At 39.7% G+C, this 23809-nt stretch overlaps 1 protein-coding gene across 3 annotated transcripts; it reads right to left on the bottom strand.

Moving 5' to 3' along the window:
• Positions 1–5406: 5406 nt before the first annotated feature.
• LOC126712136 (uncharacterized) lies at positions 5407–23069 on the bottom strand. Of its 3 annotated transcripts, none has more exons than XR_007651050.1 (3): positions 22980–23069; positions 19944–22498; positions 5407–5532 (listed from the first exon to the last, which is right to left on the bottom strand). XR_007651050.1 is itself a non-coding variant. In XM_050411348.1 (2 exons), the coding sequence occupies exon 2, from the start codon at positions 22489–22491 to the stop codon at positions 21397–21399; it is 1095 nt and encodes a 364-aa protein (XP_050267305.1). In that variant the 5' UTR covers positions 22492–22498; positions 22980–23069; the 3' UTR covers positions 19923–21396. The 3 variants fall into 3 exon arrangements, 1 of the variants encoding a protein (XP_050267305.1); XR_007651049.1 differs by lacking the exon at positions 5407–5532 and adding an exon at positions 12419–12484; XM_050411348.1 differs by lacking the exon at positions 5407–5532 and having other exon boundaries at positions 19923–22498.
• Between the last annotated feature and the right edge of the window lie 740 nt (positions 23070–23809).

Below are 23809 nucleotides of genomic sequence, written 5' to 3'. Positions count from 1 at the left end.
TCAGAGTCATAGAGAATTCAATCATACTCAAATACATGCTTGATAAGAGAATCCAACAACTCAAGACTATAGGAGTTTACACCCCCAAACCCAAACCAAACAATGTCCTCATTGTAATTCAAAAGTGAGAAAGATTGAAGAAAGGAAAGGATCTTCCTTGGTTTTATTTTCAGCCGCCTCTCTTTCAGTTCAGCAACTCCCTTCTCAATTCTTTATTCCTGCAAAATAAACCAGCATCAAAATCCAAATTATTCAAATAAAAAAAAATAAAATAAAGAAAAGAAAAAAAAAGAATAAAAGAAAGTTTTATGGGCTGCCTCCCATAAGCGCTTGTTTTATAGTCTACAGCCAGACTTTTCAATCTTCATCAATTAGGATCTCCAAGAGGAATAAATGCACAATTCCTCTCCACTTGTTCTCCATAATAGTGCTTCAATCTCTGTCCGTTAACTCTGAATATGTGCCCTGCCTTGTCCTTCAAGTCTATTGCTCCAAAAGATGAAACTTTGTCAATTGTATAAGGACCTATCCATCTTGATCTTAACTTGCCTGGGAAGAGTTTTAGTCATGAATTGAAGAGTAAAACCTGCTATCCTGGAGCAAACTCACGCCTAAGAATTTGTTTGTCATGCGACTTCTTTGTCCGTTCTTTGTAGATCTTTGCATTTTCATAAGCATCGTTCCGGAACTCATCCATCTCATTCAATTGAAGAAGCCGCTTTTCCCTTTCTGCCTTCAAATCAAAATTAAACTTCTTTACAGCCCAATAAGTTTTATGCTCCAACTCAACAGAGAGATGACATGCTTTTCCAAACACTAATCTATAAGGAGACATCTCGATAGGTGTTTTAAAAGCAGTACAGTATGCCCATAAAGCATCATCAAGCTTCTTTGCCCAATCCTTTCTATTGGTGTTGACCGTTTTCTCAAGAATATTCTTGATTTCTCTATTTGAAATTTCAGCTTGGCCATTAGTTTGAGGATGGTAGGCAAGTGCTATCTTGTGCTTCACACCATATTTAGAAAGAAGTTTGTCGAACAACTTGTTGCCAAAGTGGGTCCCTTCATCACTAATAATAGCTCGTGGAGTGTCAAATCTTGTGAATATGTTCTTATGCAGAAATTTGAGCACTACCTTTGCATCATTTGTTGTTGTTGCAATTGCCACCACCCATTTTGACACATAGTCAACTGCCAACAAGATATAAACAAAGCCAAAAGAATGAGGAAAAGGACCCATAAAATCAATTCCCCAAATATCAAATAACTCAACCTCTAAGATATTTTTCAATGGTAGCTCCTGACGCCTTGAAATATTTCCCATATGTTGACACCGATCACAAGTTTTCACCAAAGTATAACTATCATGAAAAATAGAAGGCCAAAAGAAACCACTTTGAAGTACCTTAGCTGCTGTTCATGTTACTCCAAAATGTCCTCCATATGATGAGGAATGGCAATGATGGAGAATGGCTTGCATCTCCTCTTCTGGCACACATCTTCGGATGATTTGATCAGAGCATCTTTTGAAAAGCAAAGGCTCATCCCAAAGATAATATTTCACATCATGCAAACACTTCTTACGTTGGTGATAAGTAAGATCTGGTGGCAATACCTTACAAGCTAGGTAGTTTACAATATCAGCATACCAAGGAAGCTTGATCTCACATGCAAGTAATTGCTCATCAGGGAATGCTTCTTGGATCACTAAATTTGGACTTACTTCCTCTTGCTCCAACCGAGAGAGATGGTCAGCAACTAAATTTTCACTTCCTTTCTTATCTCGAACTTCCAAATCAAATTCTTGAAGAAGAAGGATCCAATGAATCAGCCTAGGCTTAGCATCCTTCTTGCCAAAAAAAATAACGAAGTGCTGCATGATCAGTGAACACTACCACCTTTGTACCAATGAGGTAAGGTCGAAATTTGTCCCAAGCAAACACCACAGCAAGCATCTCCTTCTTAGTTGTTGTATAATTCAATTGAGCTTCATTCAATGTCCGGCTTGCATAGTACATGGCCCTAAACAGTTTGTCTCGCTTTAGAACTAACTTGTGTCTAATCAAGTTTGTTTCCTTGTTTGTATTTGTTTTTGTTTCTTTGTGTTAGTGTTTGTTTTGCAAATATCTCCTATTCAGAAAAAGGCCACAAAGAAGTCTTCTAAGCATCCCCGCACCTCCTCAGTTTCATCTCGCAATGATGATGCTAACATTGCCTTTCTTAATCACTATAAATAGGCCCCAATCGTCCTAGAGAGGCTTGTGGACTTTGATTCCCTAGAGGGCACCTTCATTCTAGATGTGTTCAAAGAAAGGACATGGACAAAGTTACTTAATCTGATGGGGGATGTGTTTAAAGATATCATTCGAGAATTCTTCACAAATGCCATTATGGAAGGTGATCACATCAACTGTTGGCTAAGGGGGAGAGAGTTCTCAATCTCGAGGGAATCAATTCAAGATGTTTTGGAGATTCGACTGATGACTCCGGACACATCTCTGCAATATGATGAGAGAAATGAGAAACTAGAGCCCTTCGTGGAACTTCTTGGTGGACAACTCAAGAAGAAGGCCTTGCACACCAATACGTTCACCCCGGAAATGCTGGCTTTGGCCTATATCATGATCTTCAACCTCTACCTAGTGAAGAACTTGATGACTTAGTTAGGACTGTGGACCATATTCCTATTTGATCTCATCACTCACAAGGAGATCGACATCTGCGGTCACATCTATCACCTCTTCATCAAAAGCATTGATAGGCCAAGAACGTATTGACCCATTATGATGAAATAACCAATTAATTAGCTAAGTTAATTAATTAACCCGATTAAAAAGCAATACGCGTGGTGGCATAAACAAATCACCAACTAAGTTAATATGCAGTGGAAAATAAAGTTGACACATTGATTTGTTTACGAATGGAGAAAACCTCCAAGGCAAAAACCCCACCGGGTGATTTTAAGGTCACCACTCTTGAGAATCCACTATTATCACAACAAGCGGTTACAAGTAAAAGGAATCCCAATACCTAATACCAACCTAAAATTGAACCTTTACTCCAATACCGACTTATTCTATAGTGACAATCTCTCCTTTTAATGCATGGCTCCCATTACATGACTAACCAATTGATGCACGGATCCAAGTACGTGACTAACCACCAACTTGAGAAGGATGTTGGCTGGAAAGTTCTTCAGTTCATCAACACTATGAAGATCACGAAGCTCCTTGGTTACAAAACTCTATGGCGTACAAACGCAGTAGCTTCTTGAAGAGAAAGATGAACTAGGGCATATGTCTCTGGTCACAATATGTTTATGAAAACCTTTGCATCAAGTTACACTTACTTGCATCAACTGTGACGGCCCTCAAAATAATCCTTATATATGTTTAGGGTTATGAGAAAAGAAAGCCTAAACATGTATACACAGATTGGAGTGAAATCAGATCTGAAAAACTGATTTCTATAAATCTCGATAGATGACCTATCTATCGAGCAACTGTCAAGCATCGAGCAAAAACTACCTTTTAAACCTCGATAGATGCTATTTGTCGAGCTTTAAAATCTAGCAATTTTTTACTTGTTTCTTGGACAGACTTGCATGGCTTTAATACTTGGACTTGAACTCTTGTTCCTTGAAGCATTAAACATATACTAGATCTACCCAATTACAAGTACAATGCATTTTGTCAAAGGATTAGCCAATTCTAGATAACAAATGTTCCTAACATGATTCACATATGTCCTAACATGCATCACAAAAAGGAATTCAAGGCTAACTTTACCATTCCCAAGCCTTGTCATGTCTTTTATTTTAAGGGCAAGGGCAAAGATTCCAAGTGTACTTCAAGTGATGCAAAGGGAAGATCTTATTAGTGAGTAAACCATTATCGGAAGCAAAGCTCATATCCCCAGACCAACTATTGGTGTCTCTCAAATTCCAAGAGATGGTGTTGCTGAAGAAGGAGGAGACACTAAAGAGGAAATTGAACATTTCACTTTAGTTCCGGATGACACTGCACAACCTTCTTCCCAAGCACGTGCAAGAGCACTCAATCGCCTAGATCACCTAATCGAAAGGGTTGAAAAGTTGCATGTAATGCTAGCTTCACACATTAGCTACTCTATATCTCAATTCACATACCTTAAAGGCCAGATCATTGCCTTCTCATCTCAAATTGATGACATGATGAGGAAATCAGAGCCGTAGTCAGATTCAAAGTCCAATGCATTCTAGTCTCTTTGGCTATTCCGGTAAAAAAGGGGGAGTAGATCGAGGGGGAGTACAGCTTGAAGGGGAGTAGCAAAGTAGCAAATTTAGTATACATGGGTTTATTTTGGTGGTTTCTAGTTTACTTTAAATTTTTATAACTTTTGGATGTTTTTACACTGCTTTCGTTTAAAGCTTTCAAGTACTTTAGTTTAAAACTTAGTTTTCTTTAGTACTGCTTTGTTTCTTGGTTTATATAGCCGTTTTGATGCTTATTTTTTTCTAATGCTCTTCGCTTTAGTTTCTTTAATGCATCATGTGTTTCTTGGACATGCAATTGATTTTCGCATTGCTCTTATTTGCATTGCATGTCTGGATGATCATTTACTTGATAAATGTTCATTGTAGTCATTTCCTAATGATGTTCATGCAATTGGTTTCTTGATCACATTTTTACTTGTTCCTTATGCGTGCCTTGTGTTCTACTTGTCATGAGCTTAATGAAGTCTTGTTGTTATGTGCAAGTGTTTCAGGATACAGGTGTATATGGTGCAAGTGCTTCATAGCTTCTAGAATTAGGTGTGAGTGAGTTTTGCCTATATTTCCAAACTCACGTTTAAGTCTAAAGTCTGTTTAGGGGTTTTGTCACGGAATAGCCAAAATGGGAGATTGTAAAGTTGTGATTTCCAACTATATAGTGTTGGCTTTAATTTTGTGCCAAATTTGATTGTAATTTCTTTAATCATTTTCCCTGTATGTATGTGGGATTAATTGTAGGGGATAAGTGTGAGAGATCGGTGAAGAATCAAGTTTCAAAAGTTGAACAAGTGGATTTCGCGACTGGCTCACGACTGTCTCGCGAGGAGCAACCCACGAAAAGAGCCACATGTAAAGCACATGATTAAAAGATTGAAAGTTCAAAAACGTGTACAAAAACACTTTTGAACGTTTAGACCCCCAAAAACCAATTTAATCAACACAGCAATATGTTAAACAACTAGTGTGCGGAAACTTAACATATGCTATAACATGGAATTGATTAAACAACTATCTAAACCACAACAAAATAAACCACAGCAGATAATGTAAAGGCAGAGATAGAGAGGAAGGAAGATGCAAACACAGCGATAACACCAGATATGTTATCGAAGAGGAAACCGAAGACCTCGGCGAAAAACCTCTCCGCCGCCCTCCAAGCGGTAATCAATCCACTAGAAAATACAGTTGGGATACAAGGACAGCAATAGACCCTCCAAGCCTAATCTACCCAGTGCACCTAAGCCCTCCAAGCTTCTTGCTCCAACGAGGTTGCGCCGAACCTTTTTCTTTTCTAGCTTCCCGGATTCCGCTACTTCACCGCAGCATCAACCAATGAATATTGGCTCCTTCCTAACTGCTTCCCAGAACTCCAAACGTCTGTCTCACAGAGATGATAATGGTGAGAACCAGGTTTGGTATAAAGGCCTCTCAAGGATTTGACAATGGAGAGGAAGAGAGTGAGGGAATTTGATGAGACTCTAAGGTAGAGATTGTGGGTGAAACAATCTGGTTTTTCTTTAGGGTTTCTCTCTCAAAATTCTCTCTGGAAGCTCTCTTTCAATCGTGGGTTAAAAGGGTATTTATACTGAAGAGGAGTGGAATGCGAAACGTCAGGTTTTTCCAAAACAGGGGTGGCTCGCGGCTTGACCTCGCGGCTTGACTAAGTCGCGAGTTCCAGTCGCGAGTTAACCGTATGGCCAGTTGTCTTGTTTTGTCCTGTAGTGCTCCAGCTAGCATGACTGTTCATCTTCCAGCATGCTTGGCACGTGTGCATCTTCTGGCGGGTTGAAGCCGCGAGTCCAGCCGCGAGTCCCAGCCGCGACACTCTGTTTTCTTGCACACTTTGAGCAATCTTCACACTATCTCACTCACTACCCTTACAACAATCCCACCTAAATACAGGGTTACTAAATGCTGAATTACAAGCAAATTTGGCACGGAATAAAGCCAATTAGATGGTTGAATAAATTCAACCTTACAATCTCCCCCTTTGGCTATTCCGTGACAAAACCCTAAAACAGACTCTAGACTTAACATGTGAGTTGGGAACAGTTGATCAAAACTCACTCACACCTAATTCTAGAAGCTGTGAAGCACTTGAATCATATGAACATAAACTCCTGAAACACAACAATACACCATGATCATTGTAAGCAGAAAATTATAAATGCATATGAAACAGGCAATATACGATCAAGCATAAGATGGAGTTAATGAACAAACCATGGCTTGATCAACCAAGTGAACACCACAAAGTAGTGATCACAGTGTTCATTCACACTTGGAATGAACACAAGGACATACAAGTTAACAAGCACAAGGCAAGACACTTGTATGTACAACACTCAACCAATGCATAGCACACAAGGCATATGCATCTAGGAACAATCCTACAAGGGCACAAGAGTGACAGTACATAAACCACAATGCAGAACATTTAGATTTAAAATACTGATTTCAACATAGCATAAAGGCTGCACTTAAGCATGGTACAAACCACAAGGCCTACAAACTATGCATAAAACATAAACCCTCAAAGCTTACAAAATCATATGGGTACAAACCAACAAATACCTGAATAACATCATCAAACATATATAAAAGTTTATCCAAGAGTATATGAAAAGATTTAGAAACAGTTATACACCAAAACCCAGTGTATTAAAACCATAAAAACCATAAAAAAACACTAATTACTCCCCCTCAACAAATTACTCCCCCTTAAGAGCTGCTTTTCTGCTTTTCAATTATCAATGAACTTTCTCCCCCTTTTTGACATGGAATGGCCAAAGGGTCACTTGTCATGCTGAGTAGTGAAGCTGTCAAGTGTAGCAGCCAAGACATCAATCTGATCTTGCATGGCTCTCATCCTGTCAGAATGCTCAGTCTGGACTGCCCTGATCCCATCAAGCCTTTCCAGAATGATCTGGAAAGCATCTGGAGGTGCATCTGCAGAAGTTGAAGCTCTGGACCTCTTGCCACTCCTCCTTGGTGTTGAGGTGGATGCATGCCCTGCTGCCTCTGCATCAGTCTCCATTGGGACTTCCTCTCCTTCATCACCTTCATCTTCTTCTCCTGGAAGCCTAACACTGATCCTTTTGCAGGTAAGTTTGTTGATTGCAGAGGGTGTGGACATGTGACTGATGTCTTGAGGAATTGGAACACCCTTCCTTCGAAATATCCTCATTAGGAGACTGGGAAAGATCAGTTTTGGTCTAGATGTTGTTCTTGTCTCATCCACAATGATGTCAAAGATGTGGGAACTTATATCTATGAAGTTCTTCTCTTTGAGATCCATCAGAAAAATTGCTCTAGCACAATTGATTGTGGTCAATTTCTTAATAGGATAAAGGTTAAACATCATGATTATGGTTAGAACCCTCATGTCCACTGGAAAGGCAGTGGTATTCAAACACTTCCCTTCTCTCTGCCCACCTATCCTCTGTTGAACTGTTTCAATAGAGACACTCCTATCCTTGAAATTGATAAACTCCTCATCATCCAAACCCTCAAGTCCTAGTACATCATCTATGACATGTGCATCCAAAATGAATTCTTTCCCTCTAACCCAGCAATTTAACTCATTCTCCTTTATCACAGCATTTGAATAAAATTCTCTAATCAGGGGTTCACACACCAAAGGGAAATCACTCAAAAGTTTGTCCCATCCTCTTCCTTCAAAACAACTGGGAATAAAAGTTTGCCTTAAATCTTCCAAATCCACAAATCTCTCTTGAATGATTCCTGCATTCAAGAAGTTATCCTTGTATCTCTCAAAATGGTGAACTGACCTAAACAATCTAGGATCCATCTTAAGTCTTTTGTCAGCCCTTTTAGCAGTAGATTTCTTCTTCTGGGGTGAAGGAGCCATCTGTGAACAATCAGAAAAGGCCACAACAACATATAACAATATATGTACATAACCAGTCAGTACCATGTAGTTAACAGAGAGAGATATCAATCAAACAAGTGAACTTCAAACACTTAAACAGCAAGCAATTTAGTTCAAACATATGGATAAACCAAGCCTAGGATAGGAAACACATGAACAACATGGTGAAGCAATCCTGAAGGCAAATAAATGACATTGAGGCAGATTATGGAAAAAGATATGACATACACACAATATATTGAGCCTAACAGAATCTTCCCACAGATTAACAATCTAAGACATGCAAATCTAGCAAAGGAAAACTCACAACCTCAAACAGAACCAAGAGTAACATCAACAGCTCAAAGTTCAGATTGAAATGAAAGGAATACTTAGCTAAGCACAAGAGCAATAGGAATAAGACTATCATTAACACAACCTATATCAACAACATCCACACGCAAAGCAAGAACAAGAAGCAGAGACCGAAACTCAAACCCATTTCAAACACACAATCAAATGCGAAAAATCAAGGGTAAAAGCACAATATCAAGTAGAAAAGAGTGAAAATCAGAAAACCCATACCTGGAACTCGACGATTTTGGGCTGTAAGAATGCAACACAAGAGATTGGAAAAGGGAGCACGGAGTGTTTGGGAGGGAGAGTGTTTAGAGAGAAGATGAACAGTCACAAAAATTCGAGGGAAAAACTGAAAAAGTTTAAAAACTGCTCCTGTTTTTGCAAAACACACGATTTTCGCGACTGGTTCAAGTCGCCACACAGTCGCCAGCTCAAGCCGCCAAAGCACACAAGAGGAAAATTTTGAAAAATTTTTCTAAGTGTTTTTCGCGACTGGAAGGTCTACCCGCGAGTGAGTCGCGAGCTGAGCCGCGAAAATCTCTGAGTGAATCTCGCGACTGGACCTTCCACTCGCGAACAAGTCGCCAAAACTGACCAGCGAAGATGCGGCTGAGGCTCGCGACTTGACATACCCGCGACTGAGCCGCCAAAACAGGGCAAAACTGTATTTTTGAAATTCCAGATTTTTCAGCAAAATACTTTCCAAAAACACCTAAAACACTCAAAAATCTTTTTGTGCTTGAATTAACAAAGATTGAGCATGTGAAAACACATTTTATCAAGTACAATCACACAAATGAATATGGCATTTATCAAACATAAACTTGTGTGTTGTGTGTGGATATCAACAATGAAATAGTCCTTTGTCTAATGTGAAGCTTCAATGATCAATTCAACCAAGGCATACACAATTAGTACTAGATCATGTGACCAATCTCAATTATAGAAATATGAATATATGACTTCCCACACAACTTGATAACATAACTTGGAGCTTTTCATTTGACTCCACTTTCAGCCATAACATATGATCTTTTGAGGCAATCATCTCTCATTGTGAGAGGTATAGACAACATTTTTCTTTGAAGAACAGGCCTTTGGCCTTTTTGAAAGAAATTTCACTTTTGATATAAGGTCGCTTACCCTTTTTCCTAGTCAAATACTAGAATGTGCGACAGGCTTTTGCAGCTCAATATCTCTTTTCATTTGGAGATTTACATTTAGTGAGCTCTTTTTAGCAAAAAAAATAAAAAATGGGAAGAGATATAGACACAAGTCTATGCATGTTTCAAGATCAACATAACCATTCACTAATCATTCATGACAAGTTTGAAGATCTATTTACAACCATCACATAGATTTCAAGATTTTTCCCATAGTGATATGAGTGCATGAAAACAAGCAATGCTCGAAAATGCACAAAGCCATTAGCACAAAGGTACAAGGCAAAACGAGTTTTAAGACAAAACTCAACAAAGTCAATCAAGCCTTTTTGATTTTCAAATTTTTTATGTAATTTTTGGATTTTTGACTCAAGAAACAAAAAGATTGATAAAACACAATTAAGAAAAATTCACAAACAAACAAACAAAATCAAAAGCAACAAACATACCGAACAAACATAGTCACAAAGCATAGGAAGTATTAATGCATGGACATGTTGTAATGCTTATGCATGAGTACCCCTTTTCACCCACACGGCACTTGCGTTTGGGGTGATTTCCTTAAAGGATTGGGTACGGGAGTTGGGGCTTTCAAACCTTCGTGAGAAGCTTTCCAAGCAGTTGGTGAATGCACCAATCATCTTCATCACGTCCATCATTCCGGGATCTCCATGTTGCTCTCTAGGTTGATCACCTGCCCAAGTTCTCCTATCAACTCTTGGTCCTCCTGACCTTTGAGGAGTAGCACTGTTCATTGCCCTCAGCTTTTGGCAATTTGGTCGAGTGTGCCCTTGAAGTCCGCAATAATGGCACACATACATTCCTCTAGGACCTCTTTGTGGTCGTGGACGTGACTTGGCACGAGACTCGGACCTGCTCATAGACTGATTTCGATGATTCAGCATCCGTTGGTCCACCACATTCTTCTTTTTCTCCACCTCGAGGTTCACACTCGTAGAGTCAGCTACAACTGGATCTTTGGACTTCACAAACTTCACTTCTTTGGTGACATTTCCAGTTGAGCTACTTCCTCCGGTATATCCCAGTCCGGATTTGTCTGAGAAGCTCTTTTGAGATGATATAACATCATCAAGCTTCTTGGTGGTGACCCTCTCTATTTTTGCATTTGCTTGAACAACCTCATTCTCAAGGAATCTCACTTTAGTGTAGGCTTCGGACAGCTCACCATTAAGAGTTTCAATCTCGCATTTGGCCTCCCTATACCGGATTAGGAGACTTTTGTAGTCCTCCTCAGCCTTCTTCATCTTTCTCACAGCAGCCTTGGCTACCCTTGTGTATTCACCTGATTTCTCCAAAAGTGAGTTGTAATTTTCTTGAAGAGTTGCTGTGCTTTCTTCTTCTTCAGCTTCAGATTCTTCAGCAATTCCTAGTGAGTCATCCTCACTATGTTCTCCAAGGTCTTGAACAAGCAAATTCAATTCACCCGAAGACTCAACATGAGCAATAGTCATGAAAGCTGAGTAGTTCCCTTCTCCATCACAGCTCTCTTCAGATTCTGAGTCGGACGAGTCTGAATCACTCAAGGTCGTGGCATACACCTTGCCTTTTGATTTCAAATAGTTAGGACATTCCCTCTTGAAGTGTCCATGCCCGTTGCATTCAAAACAAGTAACACCTTGTGTGGATTGGGATTCTTTTCCATCTTTCCTTTGGAAATCCCTCTTCTCCCTTCCAGAATTTTGGAATTTTCTCTTATCATCAAATTTTCCATTGTTTTTGAATTTCAAAAACTTCTTGAAATTTTTAACAAGATAGGCTACATCCTTGTCCACCATATCTTCTCCCGAAGAGCCTTGATCTTCCACCTTCTCATTAACGGTCTTTAGAGCAATGGATTTACCCTTCCGTTGATTTGGCAGCGACATTTCATAGGTCTGTAGAGAACCAACCAGCTCCTGCACCTTGATGTCGTCAAGATCCTTGCTCTCTTCAATGGCTGTCACTTTAGCACGGAAGCTTTCCGGCAATGATCGAAGGATCTTCCTTACAATCTTGGAGTCCTCCATCTTCTCCCCCAAGTTAAACTTGCTGACAACCACTTCATTTAACTTCCCATAGAACGAGTCGAAAGACTCATCCTCACTCATTTTGAGCTCCTCAAACCGAGTGGTCAGCATTTGTAACTTGGTATCTTTTACCTTCTTCGTGCCTTCATAAGTTCTTTCCAGAATCTCCCATGCATCTTTGGCAATAATAATGTGAGAAATCCTGTGAAATTCATCTGGAGACACACCACAGAAAATAGCATTTAGTGCTTTACTGTTAGCATTAGATGCAGTAAGTGCTGCCTTATCCCATGTGGATTTGGCTGCTTCAGGTTTGGTCCAACCCATCTCAACAGCATCCCACACGGATTCATCAATAGAGCATAAAAAGGCTCTCATACGAACCTTCCAAAATGCATAATTACTTCCATCAAAAACGTGTACAAAAACACTTTTGAACGTTTAGACCCCCAAAAACCAATTTAATCAACACAGCAATATGTTAAACAACTAGTGTGCGGAAACTTAACATATGCTATAACATGGAATTGATTAAACAACTATCTAAGCCACAACAAAATAAACCACAGCAGATAATGTAAAGGCAGAGATAGAGAGGAAGGAAGATGCAAACACAGCGATAACACCAGATATGTTATCGAAGAGGAAACCGAAGACCTTGACGAAAAACCTCTCCGCCGCCCTCCAAGCGGTAATCAATCCACTAGAAAATACAGTTGGGATACAAGGACAGCAATAGACCCTCCAAGCCTAATCTACCCAGTGCACCTAAGCCCTCCAAGCTTCTTGCTCCAACGAGGTTGCGCCGAACCTTTTTCTTTTCTAGCTTCCCGGATTCCGCTACTTCACCGCAGCATCAACCAATGAATATTGGCTCCTTCCTAACTGCTTCCCAGAACTCCAAACGTCTGTCTCACAGAGATGATAATGGTGAGAACCAGGTTTGGTATAAAGGCCTCTCAAGGATTTGACAATGGAGAGGAAGAGAGTGAGGGAATTTGATGAGACTCTAAGGTAGAGATTGTGGGTGAAACAATCTGGTTTTTCTTTAGGGTTTCTCTCTCAAAATTCTCTCTGGAAGCTCTCTTTCAATCGTGGGTTAAAAGGGTATTTATACTGAAGAGGAGTGGAATGCGAAACGTCAGGTTTTTCCAAAACAGGGGTGGCTCGCGGCTTGACCTCGCGGCTTGACTAAGTCGCGAGTTCCAGTCGCGAGTTAACCGTATGGCCAGTTGTCCTGTTTTGTCCTGTAGTGCTCCAGCTAGCATGACTGTTCATCTTCCAGCATGCTTGGCACATGTGCATCTTCTGGCGGGTTGAAGCCGCGAGTCCAGCCGCGAGTCCCAGCCGCGACACTCTGTTTTCTTGCACACTCTTGAGCAATCTTCACACTATCTCACTCACTACCCTTACAACAATCCCACCTAAATACAGGGTTACTAAATGCTGAATTACAAGCAAATTTGGCACGGAATAAAGCCAATTAGATGGTTGAATAAGTTCAACCTTACAAAGATGAAGAGTCGTGCCAGGCTGGATTTTTCACGACTATCTCGCGAGTAAGGCCAACCCGCGAATGACCCATGAAACTTTCTGTTTTACAAAAAGTTGTGCTTTTCTTTTCCAAGTATTTACCTACACTATATATACCATCATTACCCACAAATTGTAAGGAGTACTTTTCAGAGAGAAAATCCTAGAAAATACACTTGAGTGTTAGAGATTGTTATACCCATAATCATCTACACATTTCCTTGTGGTTTTCCTCAACTCCTACCTCTCCATCTCAATATCTTTGAAAGGTTGCTAGCCCAAACACTTACCACACCCATTCTGAGTGTAAAGTGAGATTTTGGTGCTACTGGGAAACATTGGAAGGAGGCATTTATTGGCGGATGAAATCGAGCTGAATTGCGGGATTTAGAAAGCTAGAGAAAACAAAGCTCTAAGAAGTCAGTTGGTAGCAGGAGCTTGGAGGGCTCAAGTACATGGGATAGACTAGGCTTGGAGGGTCTTTTGTGTACTCCAACTTTATTCTCTAATGGATCAATTTCGACTTGGAGGGTCACGAAGAGTTTTTTCATTGAGTTCTTCGGTTTCATCTTCAATAACACGTCTCGGTATTATCTTGTGTTAGCATCTCTGTTTCCTACTCTTTAAGCTTTCATTTTATTGTTGATAATGGATGAATATGGCTTAGGGTAGTGTTATCAGTTCATTGCGCTTATTTACTCTTGTTTTGCCTTAGTCTAAGTTAGAGTAAAAGCAATCTAGCCGTAATTTTTAATTGGGGGTTTGAACAAGCTCTTATGTTTTAGCACAAATCCGAACTTTCAGTTTGTGTTAGGATTTGTGTTTGTGATTGTGATTTTGAAAGGGAAAAGTTGAAAATTTTGTGTTTGTGTTTGTGTTTGTGATTTTAAAAGGGAAATTCATAAATCTGAAACTTGTGTTTTTGATATCTGTGTTTGTGTTTGTGTTGTAATTTGGGGCCGAACATGATAGGGCTGACAGGGCAGGTTCGGGGTTGGAAAAAAAACCAGTTTATTAAACGGGGCGAGTTCTAGTAACAGGTTCAGGCCTATGGGGTGGGTTTAGTTATAAAGAAACCCAGCCCGAACCCAACCCATTGCCATTCCTACTTGTCCACATCCCACACAACCAGTTTAAGAAATAGATGATGACAGCAATGGGGGCCTGCATTAAGACGCTAAAGCTACGAAGTCCAAATGTACGATTTTCTTTTGGGAAAAACTTGTCACATGTTTTGCGTGCGTCTACTCAAGTGTGTAAATGTATTGAAACCACAACGTGGTTGTTATTTATAGAAAAGTTTCTATAAAGTTGTGATTTCCAACTAGCCTTTATTGGCTTTTGTTAGGTTCTAAAAGTTTAGAACAATTGGCAAATCATGAACACAAACTTGTCTAGATATAGATCTTAGAGTCTATAGGTATTATTAGACAATGCTCAAGATGATTCAAGTCAAGATTCAAGAACATACAAGCTGTAGGAAGAAGATTTCATAATCTGTCTGGTTCGATCGATCGAAAGACAGGCTCGATCAATCGAAAGACAAGCTCGATCGATCGAAAGTCGTATCTGCAGAATTTTAACTAAACCCAAACAGTAGTTCAAGTCCATTAAGGATTAGGGTTTCTAATCTACTTCTCCCAGTATATAGAGGAAACCCTAAGCACGTTTTTATGAGGATTTTTAGAGAGAGAAGAGTGTGCCTCTTTTGTTTTTAGGGTTTTGTTCCTAAAAAGCTCTCTCATATCTTTTACCGGTGTTATTCCTTGAAAAATCTCAAGATCCGGTGTTGTAGAAGTTGTTGCCTTCTCTAGTCATCAAAAGTGCTGATGATCTAAACCTTCAAAGGTGGTCTTAGAGTCACAAATAGGAGAGTTTGTGTTACTAAACTTTTGAGTGGGATCTCAAAGTCACAAACGTGGGTGTTTGTGTTTTGCAAAGGCCAAAGAAAGAAGGAGTCTGTGGTCTCGAAGCTTGCACATGGTCGTGTCATTAAGTTTTCTACTGGTGGGTAGCAATAGGATGTTAGTGGTCTAAGTCGCTATTGTAAAACTTCGATTCTTTCTAGTAGATTTGCTTTTTACCTTGAGGACAGCTAGGTTAAATCCTCCCCAAGTTTTTTACCGGTTTGGTTTTCCTGGGTCATCATATCTTTGTGTTCTTTATTTTTCGCACTTTACATTGATATGATTATATGATTGTGTGTTAACTTAGATTTGAAATTTGGACTAAGTAATCACTTGGCTAATTAACTAGGTTAATCCAATTGTGTTTTAAGGGGTCTAAAAACTATCAGCTTTAATTCCATGTCAAATTTGATTGTAATTTTTGCAATCATTTCCCTATATTTATGTGGGTTTAATTGTAAGGGATGAGTGTGAGAGATTGGTGAAGAATTAAGCTTCAAAGAAGAATCAGTGCAGTTCGCGACTAGCTTATGAAAAGCTCGCAAGAAAGTAACCCGTGAAAGGCCACATGACTAGAAGCTGAAGAATCATGCCTGGCTGTCAAATTCATAAGTACTTCGTGAGAAAGGCCATCTCGCGAGGTACCCGCGAAACTCTCTGTTTGGCAAAAAGAAAAAGTGTTTTACCAAATTCTTTACCAACACTATAAATACCCTCATTACTTATGAAATGTAAAAGGTGCTTTTCAAAGAGAAAACCCTAGCAAAAACACTTTAGAGTTAGAGATTATTATACCCACAATCATCTACACATTTTCACTTAGTTTTCCTCTACCTCTACCCCTACCTCTCCATCACTACATCCTTGAGAGGTTTTTTGCCCAAACACTTACCACACCTAATCTGAGTATTGAGTCAAGTTTTGGTGCCTTTGGGAAGCATTGGAAGGAGCCATTTAGTGGTGGATGCAATCGGGCTGAATTGCAAGATCCAAAAAACTAGTGAAGACAAGACTTAGAGAAGTCCACTGGTAGTAGGAGCTTAAAGAGCTCAAGTACATGGGGTAGACTAGGCTTGGAGGATCTTTTGTTATTTGTGTACTCCAACTTTATTCACTAGTGGATTGATTTCAACTTGGAGGGTTGTGGAGAGGTTTTTCACCGAGTTCTTCAGTTTCCTCTTTGATAACACATCTTGGTGTTATCTTGTATTTGCATCTCTCTTCCCTACTCTTTAAACTTTTCATTTATTGTTCATTGTGGTTGAATATGGCTTAGAGTAGTGTTATCGGTTTATTATGCTTATTTTCTCTTATTCCACACTTTGATAAGTTAGAGTAAAAGCAATCTAGCCATAATTTTTTAATTTAGGGTCTGAACAAGCTTGAGTGTTTTCACACTAATTTGAGCTTTCATTTTCCAAGTGTACTCAAAAAGGCCTGGATGCCTTATTTGTCAAATAATACTGGTGGAAGGGTGATTTGAATCTTGATTTTCCTTAAATAAAAAATGAGAGCACACAATACTATTAAATTACAAGACTCTTAAGCAAATATATATATTAATTAGTTGGTAAGTGGAGGTGATTTGAATCTTGATTTTCCTTTGTAAAGTTGTAATTTACAACTATATGTTTTGTTGGCTTTAATTCCGTGCCAAATTTGATTGTAATTATGTTCAATCTTTTGTACCCTGTATTTAATATGGGATTTAATTGTAAGGGTTGTGTGTGAGAGAGAGAGAATGTGAAGACTCAAGCAAATTGAAGACTGAAGAGTTTTCGCAGGTAGCTCGCGACTAAGCATCCCACGAAATGATGCATGTGCCCTACACATGACTGGAATTTAAAGAGTCAGGACAAGATGGAAACAGTTGTGTTTCGTGAGTAGCTTGCGGGTAAGGCCTTCTTGCAAGACACTCGCGAAACATTTTATTTTGCCAGATTGTCCTATCTGATACACACTTTCTGTACCCACACTATATATACCCACATTACCCACAGATGTTGAGGAGTGCTTCAGAGAGAAAACCCTAGCCACAAACCTTGAGAGTTAGAGATTGTTATACCCACATTTCTTTACACAATTGCTTGTGGATTTTCCTCAACTTCTATCTCTCCATTTCCATACCATTGAGAGGTTGATAGCCCAAACACTTACCACACCCTTTCAGAGTGTCAAGTGAGGTTTTGGTACTACTAGGAAGCATTAGAAGAAGCCAGGCTTTGGCGGATGCAATTGGGCGTATTGCGGGATCCGGAGAGGTAGACAAGACACAGTTCCGAGAAGCCTTGTTGGAGTAGGAGCTTAGAGGGCTTTACATCGGGTAGATTAGGATTGGAGGGTCTCTTACTAACCCATGTATCCCAACTAATTGTCTAGTGGATCGATTACCGCTTGGAGGGTGGCGGAGAGGTTTTTTGCCGAGTTCTTAGGTTTCCTCTTCGATAACACATCAGCGTGTTATCTTGTGTTTGCATTCTTCTTCCCTACTCTTTTACATTTCATTTTACTGCTGTGTTATAATGATTATGGGTTTGAGAAGCTTGTTTGTTTATCCACTCACATTTACTCTATTTCGTACTTAGTATTAAGTTAGAGTAAAATCAATCGAGCCATAACTTTAATTTGGGGGTCTAAATAGCTCTTGTGTTTTCACACATTTTCAAGCATTCATCCTTATATAACCCAAAGCTATTAAATTACACAAGACTCTTAACCCCCAAAAAAGTGAATTAAGATTTTCTAGAGTTTCTAGGCTAATTTACCGTTCTTTTAATCTTCTCCTTTTATTTTATAATGAATGGTTCATATTAAACCATGTCATTAATCCGCATAAAAAACCTTAAAATAAACCATGTGATAAGTTTTCCTTTGTCCACCAAAAATCATTCATTTCTTTAATTAGTTTGTCTCTTTGTTTTCAATCGGACTATACATGTGTTTCTTCCACAACTCAATATGCGTAGGTTCAAACCGATTCCCTATTCGTTAATACTTGGGAACGAAGGAAAATAAAAAAAAAAAAAAATCTCATTTTGAATTTTGGTTAGTTTTTTGACACCTTCCCAATATTCCCAAAAGGAGTTTGTGTTCTCCGGCATCCATTGTGCCAACGCCGCTATCTGAATTTCATGTATAAGTTTTCTATTTTTATTTTTCCAAACTAAACTAAATTAAAAATAAAAAATCTTACGTGTCAATTTAAAAAGTTGAGTTGGAATAATTATTTTAAGGTTTTTAAAGTGGATTGATGTCATGTTTTGATCTGAACGATTCATTATTATTGGGTTAAAATGAATCGATCCCTTATTAATGAATTAATAACCCAAGTTAATTAATTAAGTTCAATTACATGCAATAGCGTGGCAGCACAAATAAATTACCAAATTATCTAAATGTAGTAAAAAAGTAAATTGACATGGTGATTTGTTTACGAATGGGAAAAACCTCCAAGGCAAAAACCCCACTAGGTGATTTTCAGGTCACCACTCCCAAGAATCTATTATTATCAATCACAAGCGGTTACAAGTATAAGGAATTTTACCAAATCCTTTGGCCTATTCCGAAATACCAACCTACAGTTGAACTCTTACCCTAATACCCAATTGGACTTGTATTGTAGTCGCAATCTTCTAGTTCAATGCACGAATCCCAGTACGTGACTAATCAATAATGCACGGATCCAAGTACGTGATTAACACCAGCAACTTGAAGAATATATTGGTTGCAAAGTTTTTCAATTCATCAAAAATGAAGATTAGGAAGCTCCTTGGTCACAAAACCTTGGCGTAAAGACGCATTAACTTCTTCAGAGAGATTATGAACTTGGTCAATTTCTGCATGTCTTCTCCTAGTATAACGGCCTTTAAAATATGTAAGGTTGAATTTATTCAACCATCTAATTGGCTTTATTCCGTGCCAAATTTGCTTGTAATTCAGCATTTAGTAACCCTGTATTTAGGTGGGATTGTTGTAAGGGTAGTGAGTGAGATAGTGTGAAGATTGCTCAAGAGTGTGCAAGAAAACAGAGTGTCGCGGCTGGGACTCGCGACTGGACTCGCAGCTTCAACCCGCCAGAAGATGCACACGTGCCAAGCATGCTGGAAGATGAACAGTCATGCTAGCTGGAGCACTAAAGGACAAAACAGGACAACTGGCCATACGGTTAACTCGCGACTGGAACTCGCGACTTAGTCAAGCCGCGAGGTCAAGCCGCGAGCCACCCCTGTTTTGGAAAAACCTGACGTTTCGCATTCCACTCCTCTTCAGTATAAATACCCTTTTAACCCACGATTGAAAGAGAGCTTCCAGAGAGAATTTTGAGAGAGAAACCCTAAAGAAAAACCAGATTGTTTCACCCACAATCTCTACCTTAGAGTCTCATCAAAATCCCTCACTCTCTTCCTCTCCATTGTCAAATCTGAAAGTTCAAAAACGTGTACAAAAACACTTTTGAACGTTTAGACCCCCAAAAACCAATTTAATCAACACACGCAATATGTTAAACAATAGTGTGCGGAAACTTAACATATGCTATAACATGGTATTGATTAAACAACTATCTAAGCCACAACAAAATAAACCACAGCAGATAATGTAAAGGCAGAGATAGAGAGGAAGGAAGATGCAAACACAGCGATAACACCAGATATGTTATCGAAGAGGAAACCGAAGACCTCGGCGAAAAACCTCTCCGCCGCCCTCCAAGCGGTAATCAATCCACTAGAAAATATAGTTGGGATACAAGGACAGCAATAGACCCTCCAAGCCTAATCTACCCAATGCACCTAAGCCCTCCAAGCCTCTTGCTCCAACGAGGTTGCGCCGAACCTTTTTCTTTTCTAGCTTTCCGGATTCCGCTACTACACCGTAGCATCAACCAATGAATATTGGCTCCTTCCTAACTGCTTCCCAGAACTCCAAACGTCTGTCTCACAGAGATGATAATGGTGAGAACCAGGTTTGGTATAATGGCCTCTCAAGGATTTGACAATGGAGAGGAAGAGAGTGAGGGATTTTGATGAGACTCTAAGGTAGAGATTGTGGGTGAAACAATCTGGTTTTTCTTTAGGGTTTCTCTCTCAAAATTCTCTCTGGAAGCTCTCTTTCAAACGTGGGTTAAAAGGGTATTTATACTGGAGAGGAGTGGAATGCGAAACGTCAGGTTTTTCCAAAACAGGGGTGGCTCGCGGCTTGACCTCGCGGCTTGACTAAGTCGCGAGTTCCAGTCGCGAGTTAACCGTATGGCCAGTTGTCCTGTTTTGTCCTGTAGTGCTCCAGCTAGCATGACTGTTCATCTTCCAGCATGCTTGGCACGTGTGCATCTTCTGGCGGGTTGAAGCCGCGAGACCAGTCGCGAGTCCCAGCCGCGACACTCTGTTTTCTTGCACACTCTTGAGCAATCTTCACACTATCTCACTCACTACCCTTACAACAATCCCACCTAAATACAGGGTTACTAAATGCTGAATTACAAGCAAATTTGGCACGGAATAAAGCCAATTAGATGGTTGAATAAATTCAACCTTACAATCTCCCCCTTTGGCTATTCCGTGACAAAACCCTAAAACAGACTCTAGACTTAACATGTGAGTTGGGAACAGTTGATCAAAACTCACTCACACCTAATTCTAGAAGCTGTGAAGCACTTGAATCATATGAACAAAAACTCCTGAAACACAACAATACACCATGATCATTGTAAGCAGAAAATTATAAATGCATATGAAACAGGCAATATGAGATCAAGCATAAGATGAAGTTAATAAACAAACCATGGCTTGATCAACCAGGTGAACACCACAAGGTAGTGATCACAGTGTTCATTCACACTTGGAATGAACACAAGGACATACAAGTTAACAAGCACAAGGCAAGACACTTGTATGTACAACACTCAACCAATGCATAGCACACAGGGCATATGCATCTAGGAACAATCCTACAAGGGCACAAGAGTGACAGTACATAAACCACAATGCAGAACATTTGGATTTAAAATACTGATTTCACATAGCATAAAGGCTGCACTTAAGCATGGTACATACCACAAGGCCTACAAAGCTATGCATAAAACATAAACCCTCAAAGCTTACAAAAGCATATGGGTACAAATACAACAAGAACCTGAATAACAGTTTTACACAACATAGTGTATCAACTTAAAGAGAAGAAGGAAACAAAAAATAAAGACACTCCCCCTTAGATAGTGACACTCCCCCTTAGGGTAATATCCTCCCCCTCTGATTATGCCTATCACTCCCCCTTTTTGTCATGGAATAGGCTAGTCATCCTCTTCTAGTTTCCTCTGAATCTGATCCAACTGAGTCTGAAGAGAAGTAAACTTCATGTCCCATCGGTTGCTTTGATGGTGTAGAGAAGCAGTGAGTCCAGACATCTTTGTATTCACCTCGTGGACAGAGGAAACAATGCGATCAAGTTTCTCATCGAGGGAGAGATTGCTGAACTGAGAGTCACTGTGAGATGCAGAAGTTTCTGGTTTGGCTCTCTTCCGACTATGTCCAACACTTGCATTGTATGTACGCATGTTGATCGGACTCGGTTTGGGGATAGGAGACTCATCAGTCGATGGATAGATCCCCTTGAGCTTCAAGATCCGTGAAATGAGACTGCAGAAAGGAATGCAGATCCGAGACTCACTGCGAAGTACGGTTTTGCGCAGAACATGAAAGATGTGAGCACAAATGTCAATTTCTTCATCAGAAACCAGATCATGAAGAAACAAAGCTCGTCCGAGATTCATATACCCAGTACTGGACAAAGGGTACAGATTGTGAAACATCACAATTGTAAGCACTCGCAGTTTCGGAGAAAGGGAGGAGACACTGATGGATTTTCCATTTGGCGAGAATTCCAAGTCTTGACCAAGACTTTGTCTTAGAAGCTCCTCATCAGGACATAGATCGTCATAGACCGGTGAATGACGAAAAATTGGTCTATTAATGTGAAGAATGTCTGCCAGGTATGTAGGAGAGACAGAAAAGCTCTTTTGCCGAACCCAGCACTTAAGTTCATCTCCCTCCACAATTGCATTAGCATAAAATTCTTTAACCAACTCGTCATACACGATATCCGGATCCGAGAGAAGGTAATTCCAATCCTTGTGAGCAAAACATATCGGGATGTCAGTGTTATGAAGTGAAGGCAAATCCACTGCTCTCTCTAGTAGTGGTGTGGCATGAAGAAAGAAGTTCTCATATGACTGATATGCGGAATAGGATCTGAACTTATTGGGATCGAATCGCTGTGATGAAGAGCGAGGCACTTTCGGGAGAGGTGTGTCGTCATCAACATCAATTACGGGTTCCTTCCCTTTGGAAGAACCTCCTTTCACAGCAGCCTTTTTGAATGGAGACATGACCAGTCTGTATTATAAACAAGGGAAATGACAAAAACACAATCCAACAGACTATATCAGCAGAGGGTTAGTGAAAATGTAGGAACAATGAAGAAACCCTAACAGCTGGATGAGTATGGTCAGAAAAAAAATGAGGGACACCAAAGGCCCAACTTAGAACTACACAGTAGAGAGATCAAATATGCCTACAAAAAAATCTGTAAAGGGACCAAAAACAACACCACATTAACAAGAAACCACACAAGATCAAAGTGAGATATGATAGCAACAACAGATCAGACAAAAATTAGCTAACCCTAGCTAAGCATATGATGAAGAACACAGCCAACAAAATAAATGAGCTCAAAACCAGAAGCACAGGTTATCATAAGCTAAGAAAGGACAACGATGACAACAAAGCCCAACACAAAACCCATATTCAGAAGTGAATAATCCAGAGGGAAAACCATAACAACAGGACAATTAGAGTGCAAGACAAGGAACCATACCTGTGAGTCGACGATTTTTAGCGGAGAAGAAGCAAACAATGGAGATCGACAATGAAGGCACGGTGAGAAAGGGAAAGTGCAGAAGAAAAAGACAATGAACAGTCACAAAAGTTCGAGGGAAAACTGAAAGAGGTTTAAAAACTGCTCCTGTTTCTGCAAAACACGCGATTTTCGCGACTGGTTTAAGTCGCCACACAGTCGCCAGATCAAGCCGCCAAAACACTCAAGAGGAAAAATTTGAAAAATTTGTCTAAGTGTTTTTCGCGACTGGAAGGTCTACCCGCGAGTGAGTCGCGAGCTGAGCCGCGAAAATCTCTGAGTGAATCTCGCGACTGGACCTTCCACTCGCGAACAAGTCGCCAAAATTGACCAGCGAAGATGCGACTGAGGCACGCGACTTGACACACCCGCGACTGAGCCGCCAAAACAGGGCAAAACTGTATTTTTGAAATTTTTTCAGATTTTTTTCAGCAAAACACTTTCCAAAAACACCTAAAACACTCAAAAATCTTTTTGTGCTTGAATTAACAAAGATTGAGTATGTGAAAACACATTTTATCAAGTACAATCACACAAATGAATATGGCATTTATCAAACATAAACTTGTGTGTTGTGTGTGGATATCAACAATGAAATAGTCCTTTGTCTAATGTGAAGCTTCAATGATCAATTCAACCAAGGCATACACAATTAGCACTAGATCATGTGACCAATCTCAATTATAGAAATATGAATATATGACTTCCCACACAACTTGATAACATAACTTGGAGCCTTTCATTTGACTCCACTATCAGCCATAACATTTGATCTTTTGAGGCAATCATCT

The sequence above is a fragment of the Quercus robur genome, chromosome 2 (genome assembly GCF_932294415.1).
Source record: "Quercus robur chromosome 2, dhQueRobu3.1, whole genome shotgun sequence".
NCBI classification, from domain to species: Eukaryota; Viridiplantae; Streptophyta; class Magnoliopsida; order Fagales; family Fagaceae; genus Quercus; species Quercus robur.
This window is presented reverse-complemented; position numbering and strand designations above follow the sequence as displayed.